General features: G+C 44.1%; 1 protein-coding gene across 1 annotated transcript in view; it reads left to right on the top strand.

Moving 5' to 3' along the window:
• The first annotated feature begins 2,393 nt into the window (after positions 1 to 2,393).
• LOC8051152 overlaps positions 2,394 to 25,447 on the top strand; it is a 76,677-nt gene continuing 53,623 nt past the window's right edge. The window contains exons 1-7 of the mRNA XM_029967856.4: positions 2,394 to 2,556; positions 6,445 to 6,663; positions 8,626 to 8,736; positions 9,157 to 9,221; positions 12,651 to 12,831; positions 16,020 to 16,150; positions 19,702 to 19,828. Coding sequence (XP_029823716.2) covers positions 6,556 to 6,663; positions 8,626 to 8,736; positions 9,157 to 9,221; positions 12,651 to 12,831; positions 16,020 to 16,150; positions 19,702 to 19,828 — 723 coding nt within the window. The 5' untranslated portion in view covers positions 2,394 to 2,556; positions 6,445 to 6,555. The remainder of the gene's footprint in view (positions 2,557 to 6,444; positions 6,664 to 8,625; positions 8,737 to 9,156; positions 9,222 to 12,650; positions 12,832 to 16,019; positions 16,151 to 19,701; positions 19,829 to 25,447) is intronic.

Here is a 25,447-nt window from a genome sequence, read left to right as displayed (position 1 = left end):
GGGTAAAGTTACGTCGGACGTGACCTTAATTTTTATTTCGGGTTCCACCGGGCGTAACGCTAGACCCTTCGTACTTTAAAACAGAAAAGCAAGGAAACGCTGCCACTTACTTGAGAAAGCAGGCTGTCACGTCGACTTGAATCAAAACAATGTGCACCGTTGAGAGCATGCACGGAGATCGTCTTGTTTCAAGAATTCGCCGACTCGCTTACCTACCAAAGAGATGCATGCACTGAATGTCACGATGACAGTTCTTCGTACAGAGGAACTGTCATCATACTGTATGTTTTAAAATTTATACCCATTTTCTCGACGCAAATAAAGATGAAACACGTGCGCGCCAACAAAACGGACAAACAAAACGCCGTAAAGAAAACACGGAGAGAGGTTGTCAGACAAAATACAAAATTCGCCAAATGTATTGTTTTTCACAATGCGAAGAACAAACTTTTTTTTTAGTTTCTTAAGGATAATAAATCTAACTAAACAACGTTATATGCCCATTAAATTAGTTATATTCAAATTGTATTGCCGTTGTCTTAAATAATTCAGGTGGTAATTCTAGTTTCGTTTTGGAGACCGCACCACGGCCGCGCGGTTTTCGAAAATGAATGATCAGAAACGTTTTAGCACGGCCGGACTGGAAGAGTGTCCAAACAGGACACTACAGAACGCACGACTCCGACAAATTGTGAAAATTGAAGCGGACGCTTCTATTTTTACGATTTGTCGCAGTCGTAAAAATTTTTGCAGGAGTGAAAATTTTCACGATCACGACTCCTCTCCTCGCCTCCTCCACTTTTCTCTGACGTCGGTGCTCGTGAGATTTGACGTCGCACGCCACCTGGGCCTCAAAACGGTTCTGCTGGGCCTGGCTCGCCAACGCCCTCGCGTAGCGCCGTCGCCTCGGCTCGAAGGCCAAGGAGGTCCGGATTCGGGTGGATATGGGACATTCCTGCGTTACAGTTGCCTACCTGCGTCGATTCTTCGATTCCCCGTCGATTCTTGGTCGGTATCCAAGCGTGCGAAGGCACAGAGACACGGCACTTCGGCGTGCCAAAAAAGCTTGGAACACGCCGCCAGACCGGCGAAGCTTGCTTTCGACGAGTTGTGCCTTTTTCCTGCGGTACTGCGCTTTTGTAAAATTTTCTGCGTGTTCATAACGGCAAGTCTCAACGGTGCACTGAGTCCTAAAAAACTTATTTAGCAAATGACGACGAACGAGTAGAAAACGTGTCTACAGCAGGCTGGAAAACCGCAGCAAAAGGCTAGCGAAACTGCAAATCGTATCCCAGCAAGGTTTCCATCCGGTGGCTTCACTAGCGCTATAGCGCTGCAGCGAACAACATAGAGATCATACATACTAACTCTAGAGGAAAAGGTCCGCCATTTTTCCATACATTCTGGCTGCCGCAAGCGGCGGATCATGCAGGCAGACCCTCGGGGGCCCAAACACGGTTACATCATCAGAGCAGTTTCGTGAACTTCAACAATCCACGAACATACCGGTGGAAAGCTATTCGCGTTCCCTTCGAAGCTTTCTTTTTGCATAGCGCGCAGATGTACGGCCTCGCGTTAACGCTAAACTAAACCATATACCCGGCTTCGCCGGTGGGCGCGGCTGGGCACGGTTGAGAAATACGAAACTGCGCAACCACCAGATTTCCGAGATTTCGACAGAAGGAAAGTTAATGCAGCGTAATGACTTTATTGCTTTTTATAAGCGTTAGAATAGCACAAAATTTAGTTTACAACGTTAAATTATCACTATTTATATTGCTTAGAGTTTTCACTCTTCGCGTTTACCATGGCAACGTTGCTTTCCTTCTCTCGTGTTCTGTCGCTCTCTTTTGCGATCGTTCACTTGGGACCCCGGGTGTCGGCGCACGGGATATGCCATTCCTCCTCACCCACCTTTACCCTTTACCCCCCTGGCGAACAAGCGTTGCTCCCTTTTGAATCGCGAGATGACTTTTGCCATCTAGCCAAATTCTTTTTTTTTTTTTTTACTTTAAGATGAACAGTGCTTAAGCTTGTTTTATTGAGTTAACCAATTTTACTGAGCTCAACTTCGTCAAAACACGAAACCATGCAAGAAAAACACTCACCGCGCCTCCTGTAGCTAGGTGCGAAAAGTTTCCTCGTGCCAGTTTTTCAAAATCTCCAGAGAGGACGCCACTAGCTCCCCAAAATGTTCGATAAGTCAATTTTTAGAACAATAGATGTGCTACCATGTGATTCCCAAAAGTAACTCTTTTTAACTCTTAAGGGTTCAAGCCGGTTCAAGCCTAGGAAGCTTAGTAAATGTGCATCATTTTTGTCCGATAAGAGTTATCATGCGTATTATGTTGTACCCGAAGTGGCATAAACGAATGTGCGCTTTAAATGGCATCCTTCTGCTCGTCTAGTCTGTCGCTCCGTAATCTTTGACTTGTATGCGACGCATGTGCTTAAATTATATCGTGAAAAAGAAAAGCCTGCGCTAGCTCCCTTGGCTACAGCACTCTGGATCACAAGTGCTTCCATCGCGGTCTATGGGAGGATCTAGTCCAAACGGTGAGTACTTAACAGCTGGCCGAGTGCACGTAGCGGTACTCACCGTCAAACAGTTTGGACCAGTTGGTAGGCTTAAATACTGTAATCTTCTTCAAATTAATCGTCATTTCTAGCTCCTGTCGATCTTGATTTGTCGTTTAGTCGAAAAATTCACGTTAGTGCACCATCGTTTTTGAACTTGGAGTCGAAAAAAAGATCGCTTCGTACGCGCGGTGGATGCAGAGAGGTTTGACATTTCGGCCTCATCGCAAAACGCCGACGAAATGTTTCTTGATAAACAACGCTGTTTCAAACTTAATACTTTGGAAGTATATCCTTGGCTAACACTCCTTACCGGGTCTAGTTTTTTATGAACGTAATTAAGATAAAACCGACTAAAATTGCCAGAAACCTAGTACCTGTCAATTTTCCTCTAGGAGCTCGTGAAAATGGTCTAAATTTTATATTACGGCACTGATATCGTTGCGTTATCAGATCTGTTGGGTTGTGATGCAGATTTTCATGCTATTTTGTCTCATTCGAAGTTGAACGTTAACCCAATATATTTTGCTTCAGGTATGCAGTCTTGACCTCTCGTCTTGACAAAGGAATGACCGTGAAGGCAAAACCCGAGTCGATGGGACAAATCCTACTTCGTTGTAGACTTGTGATTCTGACACCCACTAAGCTACGTGAACCTAAGGACACTCAATAACATACGGCAACGAATAAGGACGTCTAGTTTTGGTGTTACGTCTACTGGGACTGGGGACCTCTATTCTTCAGCTCTAGGATATATAGACATATTAAATAACCAATTAACTACCTTTATCTGACGTTATTACTGCTAGAATTGCAAGGAACCTCTGTTTGACACCTTTACAGTTGAGTGGCCATGTTAATTACCCAATTGGCTACCTCTATTGGATGTTATGATATGTATGGCGTTATTATATGTACATGTATGATGGTATTATGATGGCTGTGGCATCAGAATAACAAAATTATGTTAGAGGAAATTTATCAACAGGCACACGACAAAATGTGGCTCTGGTAACACATTTAGTATTGTGTGCTTTCCGAAAGCTTATTATAACACTTGTATATTCTGTTCCAATAATTAAGCTCGAACAATTTTCACTCCTAATGATGTATTTTTTTCTTTTTTTGAATGCCAAACATTTTATTGAAAGTGTCTCATTTGAAATCATAAAAATTTACTGCAGCAGACTTTAATGCATCAGTAGTTAAGAAGGAACAGTAAATCTTTTTGAGCTTATTGTTCTCTCTCGATGCTCACTTTTACGAACATGCTGCTGTACAAATTTGGAACCTTATCTTGTTTGTTTTTTTCCGATCGTTGTGAAATGGAGGCTTTGTACCTTGTGTGGCCGTCTTCACTAAAGAAAGCTTTACACAGCAACCCTTTTGTATTGGCACAGCACAGATTTCAAATAATTACAATAATATATTTTTTTAAATTTTGGCAAGCAATTTTTGTTTGCAATATTTTTCCATCAAGGGAAAAGGCACGATGATGGTACTTGCACGTCGGTTCTCCTGCAAGAATGGCGATCACTTCCCGCAATGCTTGAATAAAAAATGTTGTACCATTGCGATTCACGCAATCATTGGTGGAAAGTTTTCAATTTCCCAGACGGAGGGCTGGGGCCGGACTAACCCGTCTTGCCCACTCCCCCCAGTGCACCCCTAGGTTTCCAAAGCAAGGGTATTTGTTTCCCGAGGAGCCCCTGGGGGGAAGGGTCTGCTTTTCCTGTGAAATTTCAGAGAGGGGAATCAAGCCCCTTATCCCCCCCCCCCCCCCCCCCTTTCCCCGGTAGTCTACGCCTGTGCACACCGTTAACAGCGATCTCAGCACTTCCCCCGCACCCCGCTCTTCTGCAGAGCACTGAGTTGCGTAGTGAATTTTACAGCAGTGTGAAATGCGGGGAACATTTTGGTATTTCTTTCCGGATGCGGGACACAATCTCAGAATTTGGGGCAGTCCCTTGAGTCGCGGGACAGGTGCTCTTCCTATTTACTGTGTCCCAATTTCACAAATTTTTGGGATCATGTGTCTGCTGCCATAGTTGTGCTCCCTGGTCTGTGAGGTCACCCCAAGGTTCCAGCTTTCAGAAATCAAAGCCAAATCCAATAATGCCATAACAAACAATTTACGGTGCTTTGGCATCTTCAATATTGAGTTCCATGATTAGTGATGCCATGTGGATTATTTACAGTAAAAGAATCAACCGCAGCAAATGGATGGCATTAGGAATCGTCAGGAGGCTAAGGCAACTGGTACTATAAAAGGAATTTTGGTGCAAAAAGCAGAAGAGGTTACAAAGACAAAGGTATCCACTATAGGCCATCTATAAAGTGGGCTTGAGTTTCAATTTCATTCAGCAGTGTGCCAACAAAAATATTTTTGTGCATTTTTCAAGTCGGGATTTTAAATTAGTATGTTGTTGCAGAGATGGGCAAAATACATGCAAATATGTATTGAAATACAAATGCAAAATACTTCGTCAAAAATGTATTTAATTACAAATATAATTACATTTCCAAAAAAAGCATTTAAGTACAAGATACAAATACAACCAAATGTATTTGGTCTCCTCCAAATACTTTTCCAAATACATTCCTCAAAATTTGCGTCAGCGACTTCAGGGCACCTGGAACGGGTTTCTGGGTATCTCATTTTAATTTTGCATCGCACACTCGGGAGTTTGTGTGCAAGGCTCCAGTAACGTAACAGAAATATAATCACAAAAAAAATGTTACCAGCTTGGACGTAATAGGGGACAAAAAGTGCAGAGCTTCAAGCAGCTTTTTTTGTCGATTACATTTTGGTATAGACCAGGGGTGGCCAAGCTGCGGCTCGCGAGCCGCATGCGGCTCTTCGCTTGTTAAAGTGCGGCTCGTGGTTTCTTTCCCCAATACCCCCCCCGCCCCCCCTCCCTCCCAATCACGCGAGCACTTTCCCAAAAAGAGAAATGGAACGCGTTTTATATCGACAGACAGTTTGCGGTTTGGTTGTCTTGTGCTACGGCTACCTTACATATACAGTTGGCTTGCTTTTGACTCGGATAGATTGAAAGTAGATCGAGTTTCGGTTATTGCTCTGGACAAAAGTTTGACCCCCCCCCCCCCCCCCCTCTCCCTACCCAGCGGCTCTTGGAAGTTTCGTGGTTTTGTTCGCTGCTCTTAGACCGGGTCAGCCTGGCCGCCCCTGGTATAGACCAACAAAGAACCGAGACGACCAAGACGCGCAGCACTAGCTAGAGAATTTTTTATGTTACAACTCGCACCAGTTACAAAAATCTGGACGACCCGCGCATTTAGAATGTTCCAGGCAAAAATATGGATGGAAATCAGGCTGGAAAGCATCACAAGTTGTCACAGGCACTTATTTAGCCAGTCTGCCTGTGAACATCGATTTCGTCAGTATTCTTGCCCTGGACTAGCACCGCAATCACAAAGTCACTAAACGCTTGTGCTTGATTGAGAGACACTGCATTCGGTGCAGAACGTAATTCTCTTCCTCTCTGGACAGTGACAATAAATTTGAGGAATGTATTTTCGCCTATAAAATTGTATTTAATTACAATTGTATTTGAAATACTCACGTTTTAGTATTTAAATACACACGTCAAATACATTACCCAATTTGTAATTAAATACAAATGCAAAACACACAAAGTATTTTAAATACGTATTTCAAATACTTGTATTTGAAATACTGCCCATCCCTGGTTGTCTGCAATTAATACATTCATAAGCGCGACATCTGCGCTGCCCTGCGATTACTCTTTAAAGCATTCGAAAGCCCACACTCTTTCTAATAAGGCACCCTGTTTACGTAAAACGTTAAGCTTGCCCCTACGATAAATTTCTCTTCGTTCCTAGGGAAAGTGCCGAGCAGTCATGCTCCCTAGAGTGCCGCCAGGAACGAGCAGCCATGTTGGGACGCCCGTCTGCTAGAACGGGGCTCGGCTTGCGAGGCGATTTCAACCGCCCATGGCCGAAGCCGAAGCCGGCTCTGCTCTACATCCGCAATTCGTTCTCGCGGAGTTGCAGTCGTTGGACGGAATTCTCGTGCCCATCCGGAACACAACAAGAGTGAAGGTAGGTCGAGGGTTTCCTGGGGTCACTGCGGAGCGCATGTTTGTCTGCTTCTAGCACAGAGGTTGCAATGATGTCAGAACACCGAGCTCTTATTCACACGATGCATCTTTTCAATGCGCCACAGTTTAGCGAAGCCGAGATTTTGCAAAATCGGCCTGTTCACACGTGGAGTTTGACACGCGAAACCTGTGACATATTTACTCACGAGAGTTTTGCCAAACCTTGCCATCCGCACCGGGAATATGAAGCGTCTCGCATCAAAATGATATAAAGTACGCACAGTGTGAAGAGACAGTCTGTTTTATTAATACCACTCAATTAACTTCGTCAGATTCGGCTCACTGGGTTTACTAGTCCTGCCAAACCCGGGAAAGACCGCGAACGTCAAAGAACAGGCGGATGATCTCGAAGCATTTCGGACAGTTTTGCACCGCTAAAAGGAAGTTCCCCAGACATCATGTTTAGATGCGGTGCTTGCACTCGTCGCGACTGTTGAGGAATTTGTACCGCGGCATCACCCTGTACTGCTAAAACACCTTTCACGCACTTGCAACCCAGTAGGACCAAGACTACGCCTGTACGCACCGCTTCTCCGCTTGTTGCTCGCCATGTTTGCTTTTCTTTTTTCGGCTTTGGCTCGGATACGGAATCGACCAAAAATCAGGCTCCTCCAAAAGCTTGCTCCGCCTCGAAGGTCAGATGTCATAGCGAAGTCAAGCGGCCATTGGTAGCGTCGCGTTTCTCCTTCAAGTGATTGACAGTCCTCGGTAAGGTTTCAGCAAAAAATTGCTCCAGAAGCGAGGAACACGCACAACATTTTTCGAAGGCGCGCCAATTTTTTTGTCGCGTTCAGACGGGGACTTTGTTTCCCGAAACCTAGTTTCGCGACACAAGATTCGCCAACAAGATGGCGAATCTTGGCTGATTGAAAGAAATAGTGGGTAGGCCTCAAGGCATCTAGCATTGAGGTCTACCCACTATCCTTTCGATCAAAGCCAATCGGAGCTCGGCGTCGTTTTGATGCCACTGGAACTCCTGCACAAGAAGCAGACGACTTGCACTCCGCATGTGCACACGGTGCTTGGGATGCGTCTTCGACTGATCTGCCTAGCCTCCTATCCCGCCCATACATCAAAAGTGGTTCCGAAGTGGCAACAGAGGACCTTGCAGAAGCCAACGTACCATCTTGTCGGATATCGCGACCCCAGCGATTGGTGCTACAAGTCCCGGCAAAAGGGATGAGTGAACGTGAGTGTCGCTGTTGAAGCTTCAGTGAACTGTCAAGCTGGAGGGCAACCTGTCGCAGGAAAGGCGTCCGCCATTACCGCTGTGGCGTTACCAGGATCATGGCCAGCAATAACGCGACGCTCTTGCGACGTCGTTGATCGGAAATCGAAGAACCACTTTTTGGGGCACTGTAAACCCAGCAGTCGGAGACGCTTTCCGGGCACCATATTATGTGTTACTCTTACGTGGAGCTAGTCACTTATAGACCATAACACAGTTTTAAGAGATTTGTGTCTTTTAATACAAGAGACAGCTGCATGTTATCCTCTGAACCTCTTTTATTTTTATTTTATTTTCTGTTTTATTTGCCCTTATCACATAAGCATCGCATAGGTGGACGTGAAGCAAAGTATGGATGGCCTCTGATAGAGTGTGGTTTCCTGAAGACATTTTATCCTCCAATGCCTGACAAAGTTGAGGGAGGATACATGTCCCAATCTTTTTTCCAGCAATAACACAAAAACTGGAGTGGGGTATGAAAAATAAGTATGATTTCTGTGGCTGCTATGCATTGAGTATTAATTCTGAGTATTATTTGTGTCAAGGATAAAGAATCATTTTGTGGCACTTTTGGTTGAACGTTGGTTTGATTAAAGCTTACCTCTTTGGTTGTTTTTCTGTTTTGCAGCATTGGGAGTAATGTCTTCCTTTTGTTTATTCCTTTTTTCTCTTTAGTATGTCTGCTTTGACGTTTCAAAGCACTACCTTGCTCTGGGAGCCACCAGTGGGGATGTCTTCATGTTTCAACGAGACACTTCTTCCTACGTCGGAACAGTTGCTAACAAGGTTGGTATGTTTTTCTTGGGGGGATGCAGTTTGCCCATTCGCCACACCATTCACCACACCCTAAGAAGGTTTTTTTTCATCCATCATTGAGTGCCCACAAACCTGACAAAAACTAAAGAAGCCTTTGAAAGAAACGACACTTTAAATTACCATAGATTTTGAACCGCGTTGTGGACTTTGGCAGTTCTGTCTACTGTACAGAACAGTATTGTGTTTCTCACAATTTTTCCAGAGGCACATTATCGTACCTGCAAAATCCTCGAAGTATTCTTCTTTATCTCTTACATATTAAGCTCTGCATTTTCTTATTGCACTAGGTTGCCTCGATTTAGAGCGCATTGCCAATGTAGCCATTGCTTTGAGCTAATTTAGGTTAGCATTCCACGTTTGATTGTTTTGAATGTCTCTCTTCCTTTCAAGGAGGGCGGCTCAGTTGCACAGGTTGCTCTCTGCCCGGACGAAAACATCCTTGCACTTGCTACCAGGTATGGCTCTGTCTGTCCCCATACCGCAGCCGTCTTTTTTTGTTTACTTTGTTATTATAACATGCTTCTGTATACCATACGTTGATTGTTGCCATTGTACCTTGCTGAGGTACACACATTTAAAACCAAAAAACTTAGATGTTTGCCATACTCAAATTTACCTACGAAAGAAGGGTTCAAATTTTATTATGGCGATTCTCAGTAGATTCTGAATACTGACTAGTGGCACGGTGCTTTTAATTTAAGCACTTGGCTGTCAAAATGCGAAATGGCATGTACTGCACTTCGGTAAAATCCTTTAAAGCGAAATTTTTGTTGTCATTCATTTGTCTCAAAATTGGTTCAACATATTAGCATACACATCTGAACCAGTAGCCCAAAAGAACAAGTCGCAATAAGCTTTCTTTTTTTTTTTTTTTTTTTGTGTAAAGTTTAATTAAAGCTTTAGATGTGGTCCTAGAGGCCGATAGGCTTCAATGGCAACATTGAAAAGCTGACATCGAGTGTTGTAATATGGGTGCAGTACAGCTTGTTTCTGACAGGTTACAAGAAGCATGATGATGTGAAACAAATATTGGTTAAGCTCATGCCAACAAACCGACAAAAAAAGCGCATAAAATATTGCGTTTTTAAAATGCCTGCTCAACTTGTGCAAGTTATGCAGCATGTGCAGGAAAATTTGAATGTCGGTTCTGGTGTAGCCTTTATGTGCCCTTTTCTCAATGGCTCTTTTAAATTTATTTAGAGGTAATAAATGGAATGCCGGAACGACTAAAACTTGAGTATTCTGAAAATGAATTCACTTTGGGTAGCTTTTTAATAAAGATTACAAGGATATATTCGTCAGAAAAACCACAAGACATTCTTTTCTTCTTTCACCAGGTGGTAAAAGTGTTACAGATGACCATTTGCATGTAGGTACTAGAAAGAGGACCAAAACAAATAAGGGCTGAGAGAAACCAAGACGGGACAAGGCACAAACAGGACGGGGCGGACGGGGCGCCTTTTTCTGTTTCAGTCTCTCGTTGCCTCTGTGTTAGTTTTGGTGCTTTTTCTGGTATACAAGGAAGCAGCTGGCCCGCACCACTAGTTTGTGACCATATTAAGTTGTGGTTTCCGTCTCCTAGCAGGCAGTGGTTCTAAAGCGGTAGCTTTATATACTCTGTTTCATACTTAGCGTTCAACGCTGTCAAAGCTACTGGCGCTGCATGGGGCTTGATCTCGTTGATCATTTGCACGCGTTCTCGCGCAAACAAAACAATAGATGAAGCCACGCGCTCGCGCCAATAGCTTTGGCAGCGTTGCACGCTAAGTATGAAACAGAGTATAGTGCTAACCAACCTCAGGAACCGTATAAATAAGCATGAAATGTGTAAGTCGGTTAGTTCATAACTGCTAAACAATCTTCAAAAAATGGCATGAAAGAGGGCAGCAGAGATGGATAGTTTAGAAAGAGCGTGTTGAACGAGGAGAAGTGGAAAGGGCAGGAAAGAGTGCTGCCCCCCTCTTGGTGACCCAGAAAATTCAGCCCAAAATCTTTGTAGTCGGCTGGTGCTGAAGGGAAGCGCATGCAGCAACACAAAGGACAATGTTGTGTCATAATCTGTTTCTATACGAAACCGAGCATCTCTCTGCTCGTGCCATTTAGCCCCTAGCCTTCACAGTGCCACCAAAACGCGGGCGCCCGCCTCAAGATCAGGGCCCTGACGACCAGGAGCTTGAACGACCACCTTCGATTGCGTCTTCTTGCGAGGCACTCTTGGACTATGTTGCATGGACTTTGTAGCATATTTCTTGGAACATAAACCGTTGCTCTGCAGACGTCCAAACCAGAAAACAGCGGCAACTCTCTCAAGAGCAACAAAAACAGCGACAAGAACCATGACGGCCACTGCAGTGCCACCAACGGTTGCTACAGTTTGTTTGTGTGCGTCAAATTGCATAATCACCACAGTAATGTAAAGGTATTTAAAAAAAATATTTATTTAGTTTCAAAACACTTTTCGCCAATGATGGCCCTATAAACATTGAGACACTATTGACACAATGACCAAACATAGAGTAAGTTTTTCTTAACGGGTTCTGTCGTGTCTGGACAGATTCAAAATCCTGTCCAGCAGAGCCTTCAACAAAGCATAGATCGGTAGAAACACTCGCCAAGGGGATCTGTCACCAGAAAGCGTGAGAATCGCAGTCGACATTGGACTTTGGTAAAACCAGTTGGCTTGGGATGAGGTCATTTTCCATTCTAAGACTGTCCAGAAGGTCCCTCTTTAAAATGTGGCTTTGCAGAGGTTAGATATTTTAAGAAATCTTAGAACACCATATCTTGATTTTGGTGCAAGCGGGAGGCAGTGAAAATAAAAAGGTATGGTGTCCGCCACGGCCATTAAGGGGGGACACTACCCACAAAAAACAATTTCTGCAAAAAAAAGTTGATTTTGAAAAATGCCACATTTAGATCCACCGACATCTACAGAGTATTCCCATAAGGTTTCGTTAGATTACACAGCATAGTTAATTTTTTATAAATTATTTTCGGTCCACCAATGCTAAAGAAAAGGTAGAGGTTGGAGCACTTTGAACGCATTTTTCTCCCTTCCACTTTTTGGCATAAATTTCACTTTAGGAAAAAAATTGTTTGTTATTCTTACAGAAGGAAAGGCTCACTCTTTGTTTTTCCTAACTGAAATTTTATGGGCAATGCAACAGTGGAATTGTTTTTTTTTACTTTCTGGATGTCTTTTTATAAAATATGTTAAGATTTTGTCAACAACATAAAAGAGAAAATTTATCTGACTTTTCACCACAACGTTAGTGCAAAATAAATTACTTTTTGGAAATTTTGTTTTCACAGTTGCACTCTCCAGGCGTTCTGCTACAGATCTGGAGAAGAAAAGCGTTGGATATTACATTAGTTTTCTAACAATAGTTTTTCTAAACAAAGTCAGTGTGTTCCTCATAAAAACGACTATAATTACATTTATAATTTATGTACACAGATGAAACTTTGCACTGCATTCTTCCTCGCAACGTCCAGTATATGCTGTAAATTTCAGTCATATTGAGCCAAAGGTTCAAAAGTCAACCCTCTTGGGTAGTGTCCCCCATTAAACGAGTTCCGCTTATTCTCTCTCGTCTTTTGATGTGAAAATATCTTGGACTGCAGCTTTAACTAGAGGTATTTTCTGACCGCCTGGATAGACCAAACAGCCAGTACATTTTCACTAGGGGTGTGCGAATGCCGCTTCAGATCGAATAGCGTGGCCTCGTCCCTAGCTTAAGCACCGCAGTGAGAGCCAGCGTGTCACGAATTGCTTTAGCACCGTGAGATCTATGCAGAGGCACCTCTATACACACAGCCCTAGTCTTCACAAGATGTCCGTCGACAGTACGTATAATCATCCGGCGTGTTTTCTGGGGGAGCAGCCGCGGCCACGTGCTGGTGCTGGAGCACAATGCGGGCTGCGGCCAGCCGCAGAGGCTGCAGCTGTCGTACGAGCACAAAGGGAGCTGCGTCACGTGCCTGCGCTGGAACGGTGCCGGGAGCCGCCTGTTTGCGGCCGACGGGGCGGGCAAGGTCTCGGTGCTCAACATCTCCTCCTCAAAGGTGGTGCCTCTCGCTCTTCCAGAAGAGCCCCTTGATGTGTTTCTGTTTGTCTCGCAAGTAGGATCGAATGCGCCGAAGCTATGCCACATTTTTCAAATGATTCTGTATCCTGTCTATCTCGGATAGCGGAATATTTGGTTAATTGAGCCGTAATAAATCGGCACAGCAATGTTTGTTCTTCACCACAATCATTCGTGTTGGCAGATATTCGCCGTATCGAGCGTCTCGTCTCCACCTTTTAGGATTCGTACGTAATGAACCTTGCGCAAAACTCAACTAATTGTGTGACATCTTTGTAGTAACAGTGGAATTAAAACAGACACTCAAGTGCTTTTTCTAGAAGCTTGTTTTTGTTGACATGCTGTTTGTTGGACTTCAGTCAATAAAAACAACCAGTTCTGGATGGCAAGACGTCCAGTAAACTCACAGCAAAAGAAATACAAGGGCACTATTTTCTCCTGGGGGAGGGAGGGGGGGGGGGGGGAGAGGGGGTCACCCTTGGGTCCCCACCACCTCCATAAAATTTGACCAATGAAAATAGTAAAAGCGTGGAGATCTCGAGCGTTACTATTATTGTTCTTTTTTATGCACGTAACACAGCATTTATTGTTTGCCAGAGCCATATATAGGCGAAGTACTGGACACCTATTGTCCTCGGTGACCTCTCGCCGTACCGTCGCTCGTCCCAGACTCCTCCCATAGAACTGATGTCGGGCCTAGCAACCGCGTAGCAACGGAAAATGCCAAGGGAGCGCCGCGGGCTTGTTTGCCATTACCGATCCCAGCCCAACGCATGCGCCTGCAGGGGCTGCATGGTACATATCCTGCGTACAGACCCTTCAAAAAAAGTCAAATTGGACATTAGAGTGATTTATACAGCGTAAGGTTGGTCTGCCAGTAGGGGCGACACTGATTTACACTGTAGATGAGCAATTTAGCCAGTGCAGTACAACCGCTAGCCTGGGGTCTTTAACGTGCACCACGCAGTAGTGATACACGACCGCACGCCGGTACGATGCTCATCCAGATCGAAGCGGGCAGGGGTGGGGCTCGAACCCAGGATCCCTGGGTTCTGCAGCGCGAGCTTTTGCTCCACGCGCGTCGAGCTGGGTGTGCGCTTCAGCCCACTTAGCCACCGATCCCCCTTTTTTTTAGGTTTTGTGGTGAGAAAATGGTCGGTTGTTCTGTGATTGGATGTTCCAATCATGGCAGTCACGGTTTTCATTTTTTAATTCATAATTTTAAAAGATAAAGAAGAAAATTCTCAAAATATGGTTAAATAAAATCAAGCACAACAATTGTGGATGTCCACAGAAGGTTCCCGTCTTTGTGAGGTAAGTATGCTTGTTTTATCTTAAAACTCTTATAAAATGCAGTTTTGTCGCTACTGCGACGAAAACTAGCAAACTACGGTATATGCGTTTCCAACCTCAAAGAAAAAGGAAGTTGTGTATTGTTCATATGCCGCGCAAAGTAGTTCTTACAAGGTTTGGTCGTCGGAGGAAGAAGCAATGTTTTTGGCGTTTGAAGTGTGTATGTGTTGTTGATGAGATAACATCTGTCGAATTTAAAATGAACTAGCATATATCTTACATATCTACATAAGGGGGAATTTAGTAATGCTGCATGAGGAACCAATATTTTTACTGTTTTTTGAGGTGAGAGTATAGTTGCTACACAAAGCTTGCATGTAATGTGTAATGTGAATAATCGGAGCATGAGACACAGACGTCCACCTGTGCAGCTCTTTCCCCTGCTTTCTTCTCCAAACCATGAAATTATTAAATTTTTTATTTGATGCCTTCTAATAAATGTTATTTCATGTACGAAAAGGCTAATTTTGTAGTCCTTCCATCTTTCATTAATTTTCATGTAATGGCATGACGATAGATGTTGAGATGTCAGCTTCGTTAGGAACAGCCAATCAATTGATCTAAATCTATTAAAACGAGCAACCTCACCATTGGCGAAGAGCCACCTGGCGCTGAGTCGCTCCATGTTTATTTCGTAACCTTCTGTTATAAAATACACGTCTCTATCGTTGTGACAAACGTTAGTGCCAGCGTCATTTTTAATGCCAGCGAACTCGTACAACCTTTATTTATTTATTTATTTATTTATTTATTTATTTATAACCTTCCGGCTTCCTACATGTTTGGAGAGCAAGATCGATGTTTTATTGGTGAGCGAGTTCGGTTGAGGCACTCAGTGAGCATGCATGGCTTGCCATCCTATAATCGCTTCAATCAAGCCATCTCGTTTGACATGCTGACGCATGAGAGGAAATGCAATTAGAAAGAAACGAAACTCTAGGAAACTCTCGGACGAAGGACTTAAGCTTGCTTTACAATCTAGCAGATAATTTTCTTTGAAAATACGGCCAATGGTGGCGTTCTCGTACTCGCTCGCTTATCGGAACAGTCTATGGTAATCCCCTCAGCTGCGAATTATAAGTTGTTATCATTGCCAACTGCTAAAATAACAAGAGGCGTCAACTAGAACTAAAAATTGCAAAATACTTACGCAAGCGTAATTTGCGTGACGCGCCGAATCTTTGCGAAGCGTATGAATGGGCTGGTGACACGGCGTGTACGGAGGGAGAACAGACAAGGTAACCGGGTGCTAACTTAATAATATGGCTCCTGAATAAACACGACACAGATCAAATACTGTTAGCGGATGACTTAAAACACAATAAAACAATCGTACGTTGGAGGAAACCGAGAGCCAAGCATACGGGCATAAGTCCTTGGCGTCGGTTGGGCTAAAGATGGCGAAATGGGCGTGGCCATGGCATTTGCGTAGCGTGTCGGTGACATAGTTGACGAGCTGTGAACGAGGCCACACCAACTGGCCAAACTCTCCCCTATATATGGCTCTGTTGTTTGCCGTTTGACAGCGCGCCTTGGTCTCTGCTCCAAGGCACATAAAGAGGGGCGCCTCCCGATTTTTTATTAGATTTTTAGTAGAGAAATTGGCCACCTATGAGTGTAATTTCAGGTTTTTGGGGATACTTAGAGCCCATAAATTGAGTTATCATAAATAGACAATCTCAGAACCCACTTTAGTGCCCCTCTAAGGGCGATCGTTGCGAGTCAGTTTTGTTGCAGTTTCACGCTTGTCACTTCTTTGGTGCTGGTTCTGATTTACTCAAATGGATTGGCTATTGTTTGGCTTGGCACATGTAGGCAAAGAGCCTCTTCCAGTCTCCTCCCAGCACCCTGATGAAGCTGGACTCGAGGGTGGTCCAGCTGGACTTTGCGCAAGATCGACTGCTGGCCTCGACCCTCACAAGGTGCTACCTGGGAGACACCGTCAGGTGAGCTCTCAACCCTGCTCACTCTGAAAATGAAAAACAGTCTTTCACCGTTCACTGTAAAATGACGAGCATGTGCCCATGTCACAATAAGTGCCTACCCGTTCCCTTTGAAACATTTTTAAAATAAGCAAAGGACACAGCAAACGCCTAACCCAGACTTTTGAGCCCACCTAGCTAATTAAGGTGCACTTCCATGTCGGCCGTTTTTTCCAGGTTTGCCTGTGCAAAGTGGTGAAGCCCATCCATCACATACCCCTTCTGCATTTTAAAGCGCAGCTCTTAGGCGCCCGTTTCCGACTTGAGTGGCGTCGCCGTCGCCGTAACTGCGCGGTGCATTATGGAAAATGTCCCATAATGCACCACGCGAGGGTCACATGACCCCCCCTCCCCTCGCATGACCTTTGGCCATTCAGAGGAGGAGGGAGAAGGGGTATACCTTCCCCTCAGTTCTTCCCTCCTCCTCCTCAAGAGCTGCACTCTAATTCGGCGTTACAGGGAGTTGTTAACGGCTTTCATTTTTTGTTCTGAAACATAATGATTCCCCAGTTTTTCAAGCTTTTCCCTGATTTTTAGTTGATGCTTGCTCTGCATTTTATGGTAACTCTGGCTTTTTTTTTTTAGTGCGGTGGCCTATTTCATGGAAAGGGAATATAAAGTGTGGTGCATTCTTGGGGAGTTTTAAGTGGTCCCGGGGAAATTATTGAGGAAATGTTTGTGCACCTTGGGGATTGCTGGGGAACTTTAGGGTGAACTGAAAGAATGGCAGGAACTCCTTTTAACATACGTGTAGTTAGGGAAATTTCTAAATATAAACTAGAGCCTCAATGATACTGAGATCACAAGACTGAGAAGAAAACTGCAAGGTTTCAACTTCGTAACTGGAGGTGCCGCAGCTTAATTTCTTACCCGGGGTTAAAATATGAAGCTAAGAATTATGAAAGGTTAGAAGATATTTTAACTTGCAAACTTATTACATTGAAGAATTCAACAATTTTCTTAAGTATTCTGCTGCAGATTTGTCATATGTTGAATGTTCAAACCTGCGATGCTTAAAAGTTTGATGATATGTAAGCCACGTTTATGGTTTGCACTTGAAAGGTGAATTGAATGCTAATGAATTGAGTCTCCAAAACATGCCTTAACTTGACATGTTTTTAACCCTTAGCAACTGCTCCAAATCACTAACGACCGCACTTGTACTGTGCTGGTAAAGCTGTACGATAAAAACAAAATCAAAGCAATCAAGTACAAGTACATACCGTAAAATACCAGGCAAGCGCCCACTCAAACTTTGGAGGTAATCACAAAAAAAAAATGGGGGATGGGCGCTTTCCCGGTCATCAATTTTACATACAAATGTACTGTGCGTATTTTCTCAGATCTTACAAATTTGGGAATGGGCGCTTAATGTGGAATGGGGCAGATGCACGGTATTCTACGGTAATTGTATGATCGCCATCATAGAAGACTGTACTCCAGACTTCAGGTTGCAAGCAAGTCAGTTACCAGGCTGGTGGCGGTGATGGCTTTGCCAACTTTGCCTTCAACTAGGGAGAAGAGTACTGTACTACAGTCAACTTCCGTTGATTCGACCTTGATGGGACGTGGTGGACCAACATTTTTACGATGAGTCGCCGCAGTATGTCCTTCACGTGTTCAGTGCGGCGGTGGCGGTGACCGGTGGGCAGTGAATGTATTGCACTGCACCAGCGGCTAAGAGGCAAATGTCACTGTTGCACGCATTGATGTCACCAGCGGCCCTCTCTCACAAACAGCCAATCGGCGCTCGCTGCTCTGCAGCGATGTTGCTATGGTTGTTTTGTGTTGAGACCCGGCCTTGTCTCGTGTCTCAACATTTGCTCTTTTTTTCTCTCTCTTCGCACTTCAAAATTTGCAAACAGGCGTTTTTGCTGACAGGCACGGCCAATCGAGTTTGTAACTTGCCCAATGCGCAATTAGAAAAAAAAGGCCTGTTTTTGTGCGTCGTGCACGGCCAATCGTGCTTGTAGTTTGCCCATTGCCGGTTCTCGCTAGGTCGAATTAACCAATATTTTATATTTCGAGATCGAAATAACAAGTTTTTTTCTCTATAGAAATGTATGGGCCTTTCCCGGGACATTTGAACAGGGTCGAATTAAACGATAAGTCAAATTAACCGAGGTTGAATTAATGCAGGTGGACTGTTCACAGTATATACTCGCACATTGCCAAACCTGGCTCTTCTGTCAGCTCCGAAAGCCATTAAAATACCGTTGTGTATGAATCAGAAACTGGAACTCTGACCTCTGTGAGAGTCGAGAACTTCACAAACATGAACTTGAAAGGAATTCGAAATCAAACTTTTCTAACCCGATCACTGGGGAAATTAGAAACCATCAAAACAAAACTTTTAAGGTACCTCGAAAGCTTCAAACTTTGCAAATTTAAGGAGTGATACTACACAGAAAAAAAAAAAATTCTTAATAAAAAGTTGATTTTGAAAAATGCCATATTTACATCTGCCAACATCTAGAGAGTACAGTGAAACCCACTTATAACGATACCGCATATAACGATTTACCGCTTATAACGATCAGTTTCTAGAGTTTCTGGAGTGGAAACGATTAGTTGACCAGATACAACGATAATTGATTAGAATGATTGTAATTTCAGGTTTTCTCATTATCGTTATAAGTGGGTTTAACTGTATTCTCAGAAAGTTTTATTTGTTTACACTTCATAGTTATTTTTTTTTAATTATTTTCAGTCATTCGATGCTAAAGAAAAAGCAGAGGTTCTAGCACTTTCAACACATTTTTCTCAATTCTAATCTTTTGCATTAATTTTGCTTAATAAATCTATCGTTTCAGTATGAAACAATTGCGAGACTTAATTTTGTGGCTTGTAGACTGCAATTTTAAGAAGCCGGTTACTATGAACTTAGATTTTGCATTTTCATGTTCCTTTATTATGAAAAATTGTAATTTGCTAAACTTACTAAATGTTAAAAAAAAAAGTCATAATTGTTTTTCACTTGGAAAATGCATATTTTCTGAAAGTTCTTTTCATTGCAACCAGCAACAGGTATTCCAAATGCATTCCACCTGAAAAATATGTTGTTATCAACACCATTTCTCAATGATAGATTCATTGAGCAGATTCCATGCAAAGCTATGCTTTACTTCATTTTGGGAATATAGTACCTCATAAAATTGGTTCAGAGGCCTGAAACTGTGCATGCCCTTCTTTTATATGGCTACAAATACCACCTGCAAATATCACGCCGATTGAGTGAGCGGTTTAAAAGTTGACACTCCCAGGTAGTGTCCCCCCTTGAACCTTGCCGGGGTTCCAGCATTGCAAACATCACGAACGCGAACCCGAACAAGGTTCAAAGAATGCCAAAACCTTTCGAATTCAAATTTCGGAAGGTTTGCGACGTCTCTCATCACATTGTTCACAAAATGCTACGCACTTGCAGCTGCCTATTTTCGAGAGGAACAAAGGTACAAGGTAACGCCTTTCATTGAGAACCGATTTATTTACGAGAATTGCCCGTCTCCTGAATGCAGGGAGAAGTTTACCCAGGTGGGCAAGAAACTGAGGGATGGAGAGTTTGGTGGCTGCTTCGTTCCTGGTGCGAGGGCTCAGGACCCGGTCACCATCTACGCCGCACGTCCGGGCTCACGGCTCTGGGAGGTACACCGTGTTTATACTCCAGCGCATTATGAGAATAACGGGAGGTGCAAAAAAAAACACAACAATATTTTCCAAAAAAAAACGTGATTTGGGTTTTTTAGTGTTTGTATCTTCATATTTTATTTATAAAAGTAATAACTATGTGTTATAATTGCAAAATTAGTCAAATATGCCTTTAAATAATATTCGGCGATCCAGAAAGGCATAAATCTGAGCTATTTTAGTGTGTGCAGTCCTTCGAATGGTGATGTCGGCCGCCGTCACATTTATTTTAAGAAGTAGGTCTAGCCGTCTCCTTTAATTTATAAAACTAAATTTTTTTTTCCCCTCTGCACAGGTTTGTCGCTACTCAGCTATGCTAGTATTCTGCTCCGTTTTTCCTTTTGTACATTGCCTCAGGATTGCTGGTTGGGGTTATGGTACACCATAGCAGGGGATCCCTATACTCTGTCTCACTAATATTGTACAGTACAGCCAAAGCTACAGAGGAGAGAATGTATGCCAACCTGCTCAAAAAGAGGGAAAGGAGGAACAGCAGAGGAGGGCTAGAATTTCCCAGTTCCTCCTTTCCCTCCTCTTGAACAGGTAGGGGTACACTCTCTCCCTTACAGCTTTGGCTGTACTGCACGGTTTTAGTGAGACGGAGGATAACAAACAAGTCGTCGAGGAAGCTGCTGGGTAAAGCGGCTCAACTCTGCAATTACCATCAGTGCCAGAAGTAGAGACACAATTGCGGCAGGGATCTTACATTGGTCAGAAGCCGTGATCACAGATTTCAATTTCAACGGGCAATGCGACTCAAAGGAGAATGTCTCTATTTGTTCCTTTTCCCTTCGAATATTTTGACGCCTAGCACGTCCCCTTGGTCCCCAAGTTATAAAAGATAACTTAAAGCCTTAGGGAAGGTCATCTGATATTACCATAGTTCGTCCTCGAATGCGGGCCTGTGTAGACACCGAGGTGGAGAGTGGCATACGAAGCACCTTTTTAATTGCAAGGAAGAAACTGAAAGCAAATTACAATCTGAATTGTTCCAAGCTTTCTTCTTTTTTTTTCTTTTTTTTTTTTTTGTAGTTAGACCAAGTTTATTATCATAGAAAATTTTTATTTGAACAGTAGTACCTAATTCTTTTCAAATAAGAGGGCTGTGTAGCTGTCATGCCTCTGACTGCCTAACAAGGCGAATAAATCTTTTCTGCGATTTATGGACAAGATAAAAATGAGAAACAGTTGTGTTTCCCCCGTACCAAGAAACTGTAAATATAGCGAGCACGGAACAGAGGTATAAATAAGACGGTACAAACAAGCGTAATGTATTTTTTGCTCGTATATTATAACTGCAATGTTTAGTAGCTTTTGATCATTTGGACTGCTTCGTCCCGCCGCATGCATTTGTTGAGAATTACACCAGAACATTTGACAATTTATAGCGTTTCTAAATGGCATGAGTTTATAGTGAGAGTGTGATTATTGTAGTGTTTATTCCCTTTGACCAGAATGTAAAAACTTTTCTTTTATTGCAGTTTACAATTAATTGCTAATATATTGAGACCCATTCACACATCTTTTTTTTATAAATAGATTGCCCGTGGTTTAAATTTCAGAAATGTTGTCCCAAAAAAAAAAAAAAATGTGCTTTCACCTATTTTGTTGTCAGTGACTACCAAGTCGTTGATAGTGAGTGCACAACGGCCCTGGATCTTGGTGCCTTGCCGTGAAATGTTTCGCAACCAGGCATCCTGAAAGTTTTCATTGGATGGCACCTCGTGATATCGGAGATTTGGGTTTCTTGGCACACCAGATTTGCAACACGGCAGGCTGCAATTGTTAGGCATTGCGTGCCCCGTAATTCCTGTGAAAACCCAGCAACTCTAAAAAACTACTCTATAAAATGACTGAAAAATCAGTCTGCAGAAGGGTGGAAGGTTGGGCCAGTGTAGTGATTCGTGGTGAAGATTAAAGCGCATCAGAAATGAGGACAGCCGGGAAAAAACATGCACCACAGACTAGCGCTTACTCACAACAAATCAATTTGTTTATTCTTTTTTTTTTAAGTGAGTTGTGCAGGGTCTGTATTGGGAGTGTTCTTTTTCTGTGTTTTCTTTATCTACTAAGTAACAATAAATCGATCAGTTGTGAGCTAGTGCTTGTGTGTGGTGTGTGTTTCTTCCCTGTCGTCCTCATTTTAGAGTGCAGCTCTTAGGCGCCCGTTTCCGGCTTGAGCGGCGTCGGCGTCTGCATAACTGCGCAGGTGCATTATGGGTATATTTCCCCGCTAAATTTAGTGGAAAAATTTCCCCGCTAAATCTAGCGGAAAAGTTTCTCTGGGGGGTCACGTGCCACCCCCATTCCCGGTCACTAACCCCCCCCCCCCCCCCCCCCCGAGCCCCCCCGAGACATGTGACCCTCAGTACCCTTCCCTCCTCCTCCTCAAGAGCTGCGCTCTAATTCGGCGTTACAGGGAGTTGTAAACGGCTTTCACTTTTTTTGTGAGCTTTAATCTTTGTCCAAAATCAGGCTACTCACACGAGCGCAGATAAACACAGCAAAAAGGGCTTAAAGGGGCACTCAAGTGCTTTTTGGAGAAGCTTGTTTTTGGAAGCATATTGTTTGTTGGGCTTCAGTCAATAAAAATGACCAGTTCTAAATGGCAAGGCGCCCTAGTAAACTCACACCAATAGAAATACACAGGCACTATATCCTCTTGCGGGGTCCATCCCGTGTCTCCACCACCTCCATAGAATTGGACCAATAGAAATAGCGAACTGCGAAAAGATTGCTGAAGTTATTATTATTGCTCTTTTTAGGCACATGCACATTATATTTTGACGACAACGTCAAATCTTTGGCTGTAGGTGACAGAATACAGCTATTATTGTTTGAAAAAGAGCGAACTACGTTTTCTCCTCGCCTTGTTACGCGGGAGTGATGTGCCCACGCGGCGACACGGCTCCGTCTTGGAAAGCGCGTGGCTCGCAGCTTATCTCGCCGCGAGAACGATAAGGAAGAGGATCTTCCCGAGGCTCTTTTGTGTGTTAGCAAAAGATCCAATTTCAGCTGAAAAGAATGTCAAGTAAAGATGCCTTTTTACTGGGTAACTTGTATGTGCATTGCAGGAATAAGAGCAAGAATTCCTAATTAGTGTTCGAGTCTTCCTAGCCAATTTGGCTCCGAGAACACAGCACTTGGCTAGGCTTTACATGAAAACAATCTGTCCATGCTCGTGTTCTCCAGTCTTTCCCTTCGTCTGTATTTAGTGGCGTTGTTCCAAAAATAATGTGTTATTCACAAAATCCGTCAAGTCGGTAAAAAAAATTATCTTGAAAAAACGTGCTTTTTCTCAAAGGTTATGGGAAACTCTCAAAGTGCCTTGGATTCGCCTCAATGGCTCGTAGCATCCACAGCAGTCGGTTGTTAGGTGACACGGAGTATAGCAGTAAGTGCTCAAAGGCGCCAAGAAGATGGCAGCCAATGAAAACTCCCAATGTTCTCTCTGAAATATGAAAATCGATAATGACATTGTACTGGACAAAAATAAGCTGTCATCTGGTTCTAACGCCTAACATTACATTTGGGCGAAGAACGACTGCTGGGCAATGCATTGTTTAGCGCTTTTATTTTTTTAAAGGGAGGGGTACCGAAACCCGGAATAGGTGTCGCTGGCAAAGTGACCTCTAATTGCCTTGACCATGCAGGAGGGCAGTGGTCGCCTGTTCTTCTGTCCAAGTCTTCGCCACAGCCAAAGCACACACTGCCTATAGGCAGCGAACCGGAAGCGCCTGAAACAATGTCCACATTTATTGAATGTAACGAACACCCACCAGCCATACACCTGAGGCAATGACCAGACTAATCAGATGTAATAAGCAATATTCGCTACTCTGAAATCTACACCTCTCTTGTGATTGTTTCCCCGGAAAAACCATCATATATTATGGTTCTCTTTTATGTTTCCTTTCGCTGTGCATGTGATGTATTTGCAAACAAACAAATGATCGGCACAACTAACTATACACCAACTCATGTTTATAAACAAACTGGAGCGCCCCTAGCAGATGCCACCGGCGCCGCGCATGCGCAATGGAGTGTGGGCAAGAAGCTCGCCTTTGCCCATAAACAAACCATTGAAATGCGATGTTGCCGGCGTCTGTGTGACTCCCTTTGTATTTTTTTGCGTTTGCATAGTTGACTACGTTTTCCTTGCAATGTCTGACTACTTGAGCAGCCTCAAGAACCGACGAGAGACAGTAGTCCAACTCTGACTCCATGTCAGTCTATAAAGCCACATAACATCTATTCTCCCGGCAGCCAGAAGAATAATTTCCCCGAAATTCAACCGGCAGTTGACTCCCATTGGACCATTGACCGTCGCCAAGGGAAAGCGGAGGCGAAGAGGGGGGGTTTAACACTGGCCCGAGGGATACACGCGCGATGAAGTGTCCCTACAGCGTGCAATTCGCGTAACGAGTGTCGATGAAACGTCAGCGTCGACAATACGTGTCCAGGAAAAGTTGTCCAGGAAACGTGTTTCCATGAGATGTTGGAAGAACAAGAAAATCAGCATTCTACCGGCAGTTGTATGATTTCAGACAACCAATGGGAGGCGATCGTCGGTAGAATTTCGAAAAATTATTCTCCCAGCTGCCGGGCGAATAGACGCTGTCCTAAAGCTACCCGTCCTTATCCTCGGCCCGCGGCTTGGGAGGCATGGGCATGGAACCAAAAAAGCACGGCAAACAAGAAAAAAGCAGACACGCAAAGCGAAAAACATTCAAAAGCAGTTGAACGCTAATGATGATTTCTATTCAAAGCTATCACGCCGCTTCAATGCGTACGCAAGAAAAACGGGGGCCGAGGCAGAACAGCAAGTTTCGCGACCGGTACACGAAGTTGTACTCACTTGTTCGAGGTTGCCCCCATGTTTCTTTCACCATAGTAGCGCATGTTCAACTAGGCCAGCTGTAGCACACCCGGATCGAGGCACAGCCCCTGGAAATCCGGGTGGCTTGTCACGCAGCTCTGCCGGCCCTGCTGCTTGCGAACGGCGGCCGGGTAGTCACGGCAGCAGACACACTCTGCGACGGTTTCCGTCGGCACGCAGCAACTGCATTGGCACCTTAAAACAGAAAACCAGCATCAGCTATACATATGAGAGGTATAATAAACAGCTCATCCCCTACCAGTTGGTGTTCCCAAGCCGCTGGGTTGCGTCGTCGGTTTCGTCGTCTTCCTCCGGTGTCGACATTGAGCATCGCGAACTGTCGTCCGAGTCCGTCGCGTTCGAGGCATCGGCGTCGCGCGTAGGAGTGGCGTCGTAGGAGATTGAGCTGATATCTGCCGTCCGCCGAAGAATTTCCACCTCCAACGGTGTTAGATTTGGCAGGTCCATCTCCGCACGACGCAAGACCCGAAGTAAACAAAATGAGTCCCAACGAGAAGCCATCAAATACGCGCACATTCGGAAGATCACTCCGCCGGTTCGAAGGATCAATCCGCCGGGAAGCCGTCACTCGTGATTGGATGGCGCACGCCCTTCCCTGCTGCCTTCCCGTCCGACAGCGCCCCTGACGGCGTGCGCCTAGGCGCAGAACAGCGATCTTTGATTGGATTTTTAATAGG

Source organism: Ixodes scapularis, unplaced genomic scaffold (genome assembly GCF_016920785.2).
Source record: "Ixodes scapularis isolate PalLabHiFi unplaced genomic scaffold, ASM1692078v2 PGA_scaffold7__128_contigs__length_106722199, whole genome shotgun sequence".
Lineage (NCBI taxonomy): Eukaryota > Metazoa > Arthropoda > Arachnida > Ixodida > Ixodidae > Ixodes > Ixodes scapularis.
Note: the sequence above shows the minus strand (reverse complement) of the source record. Positions and strands in the feature narration are given on the sequence as shown.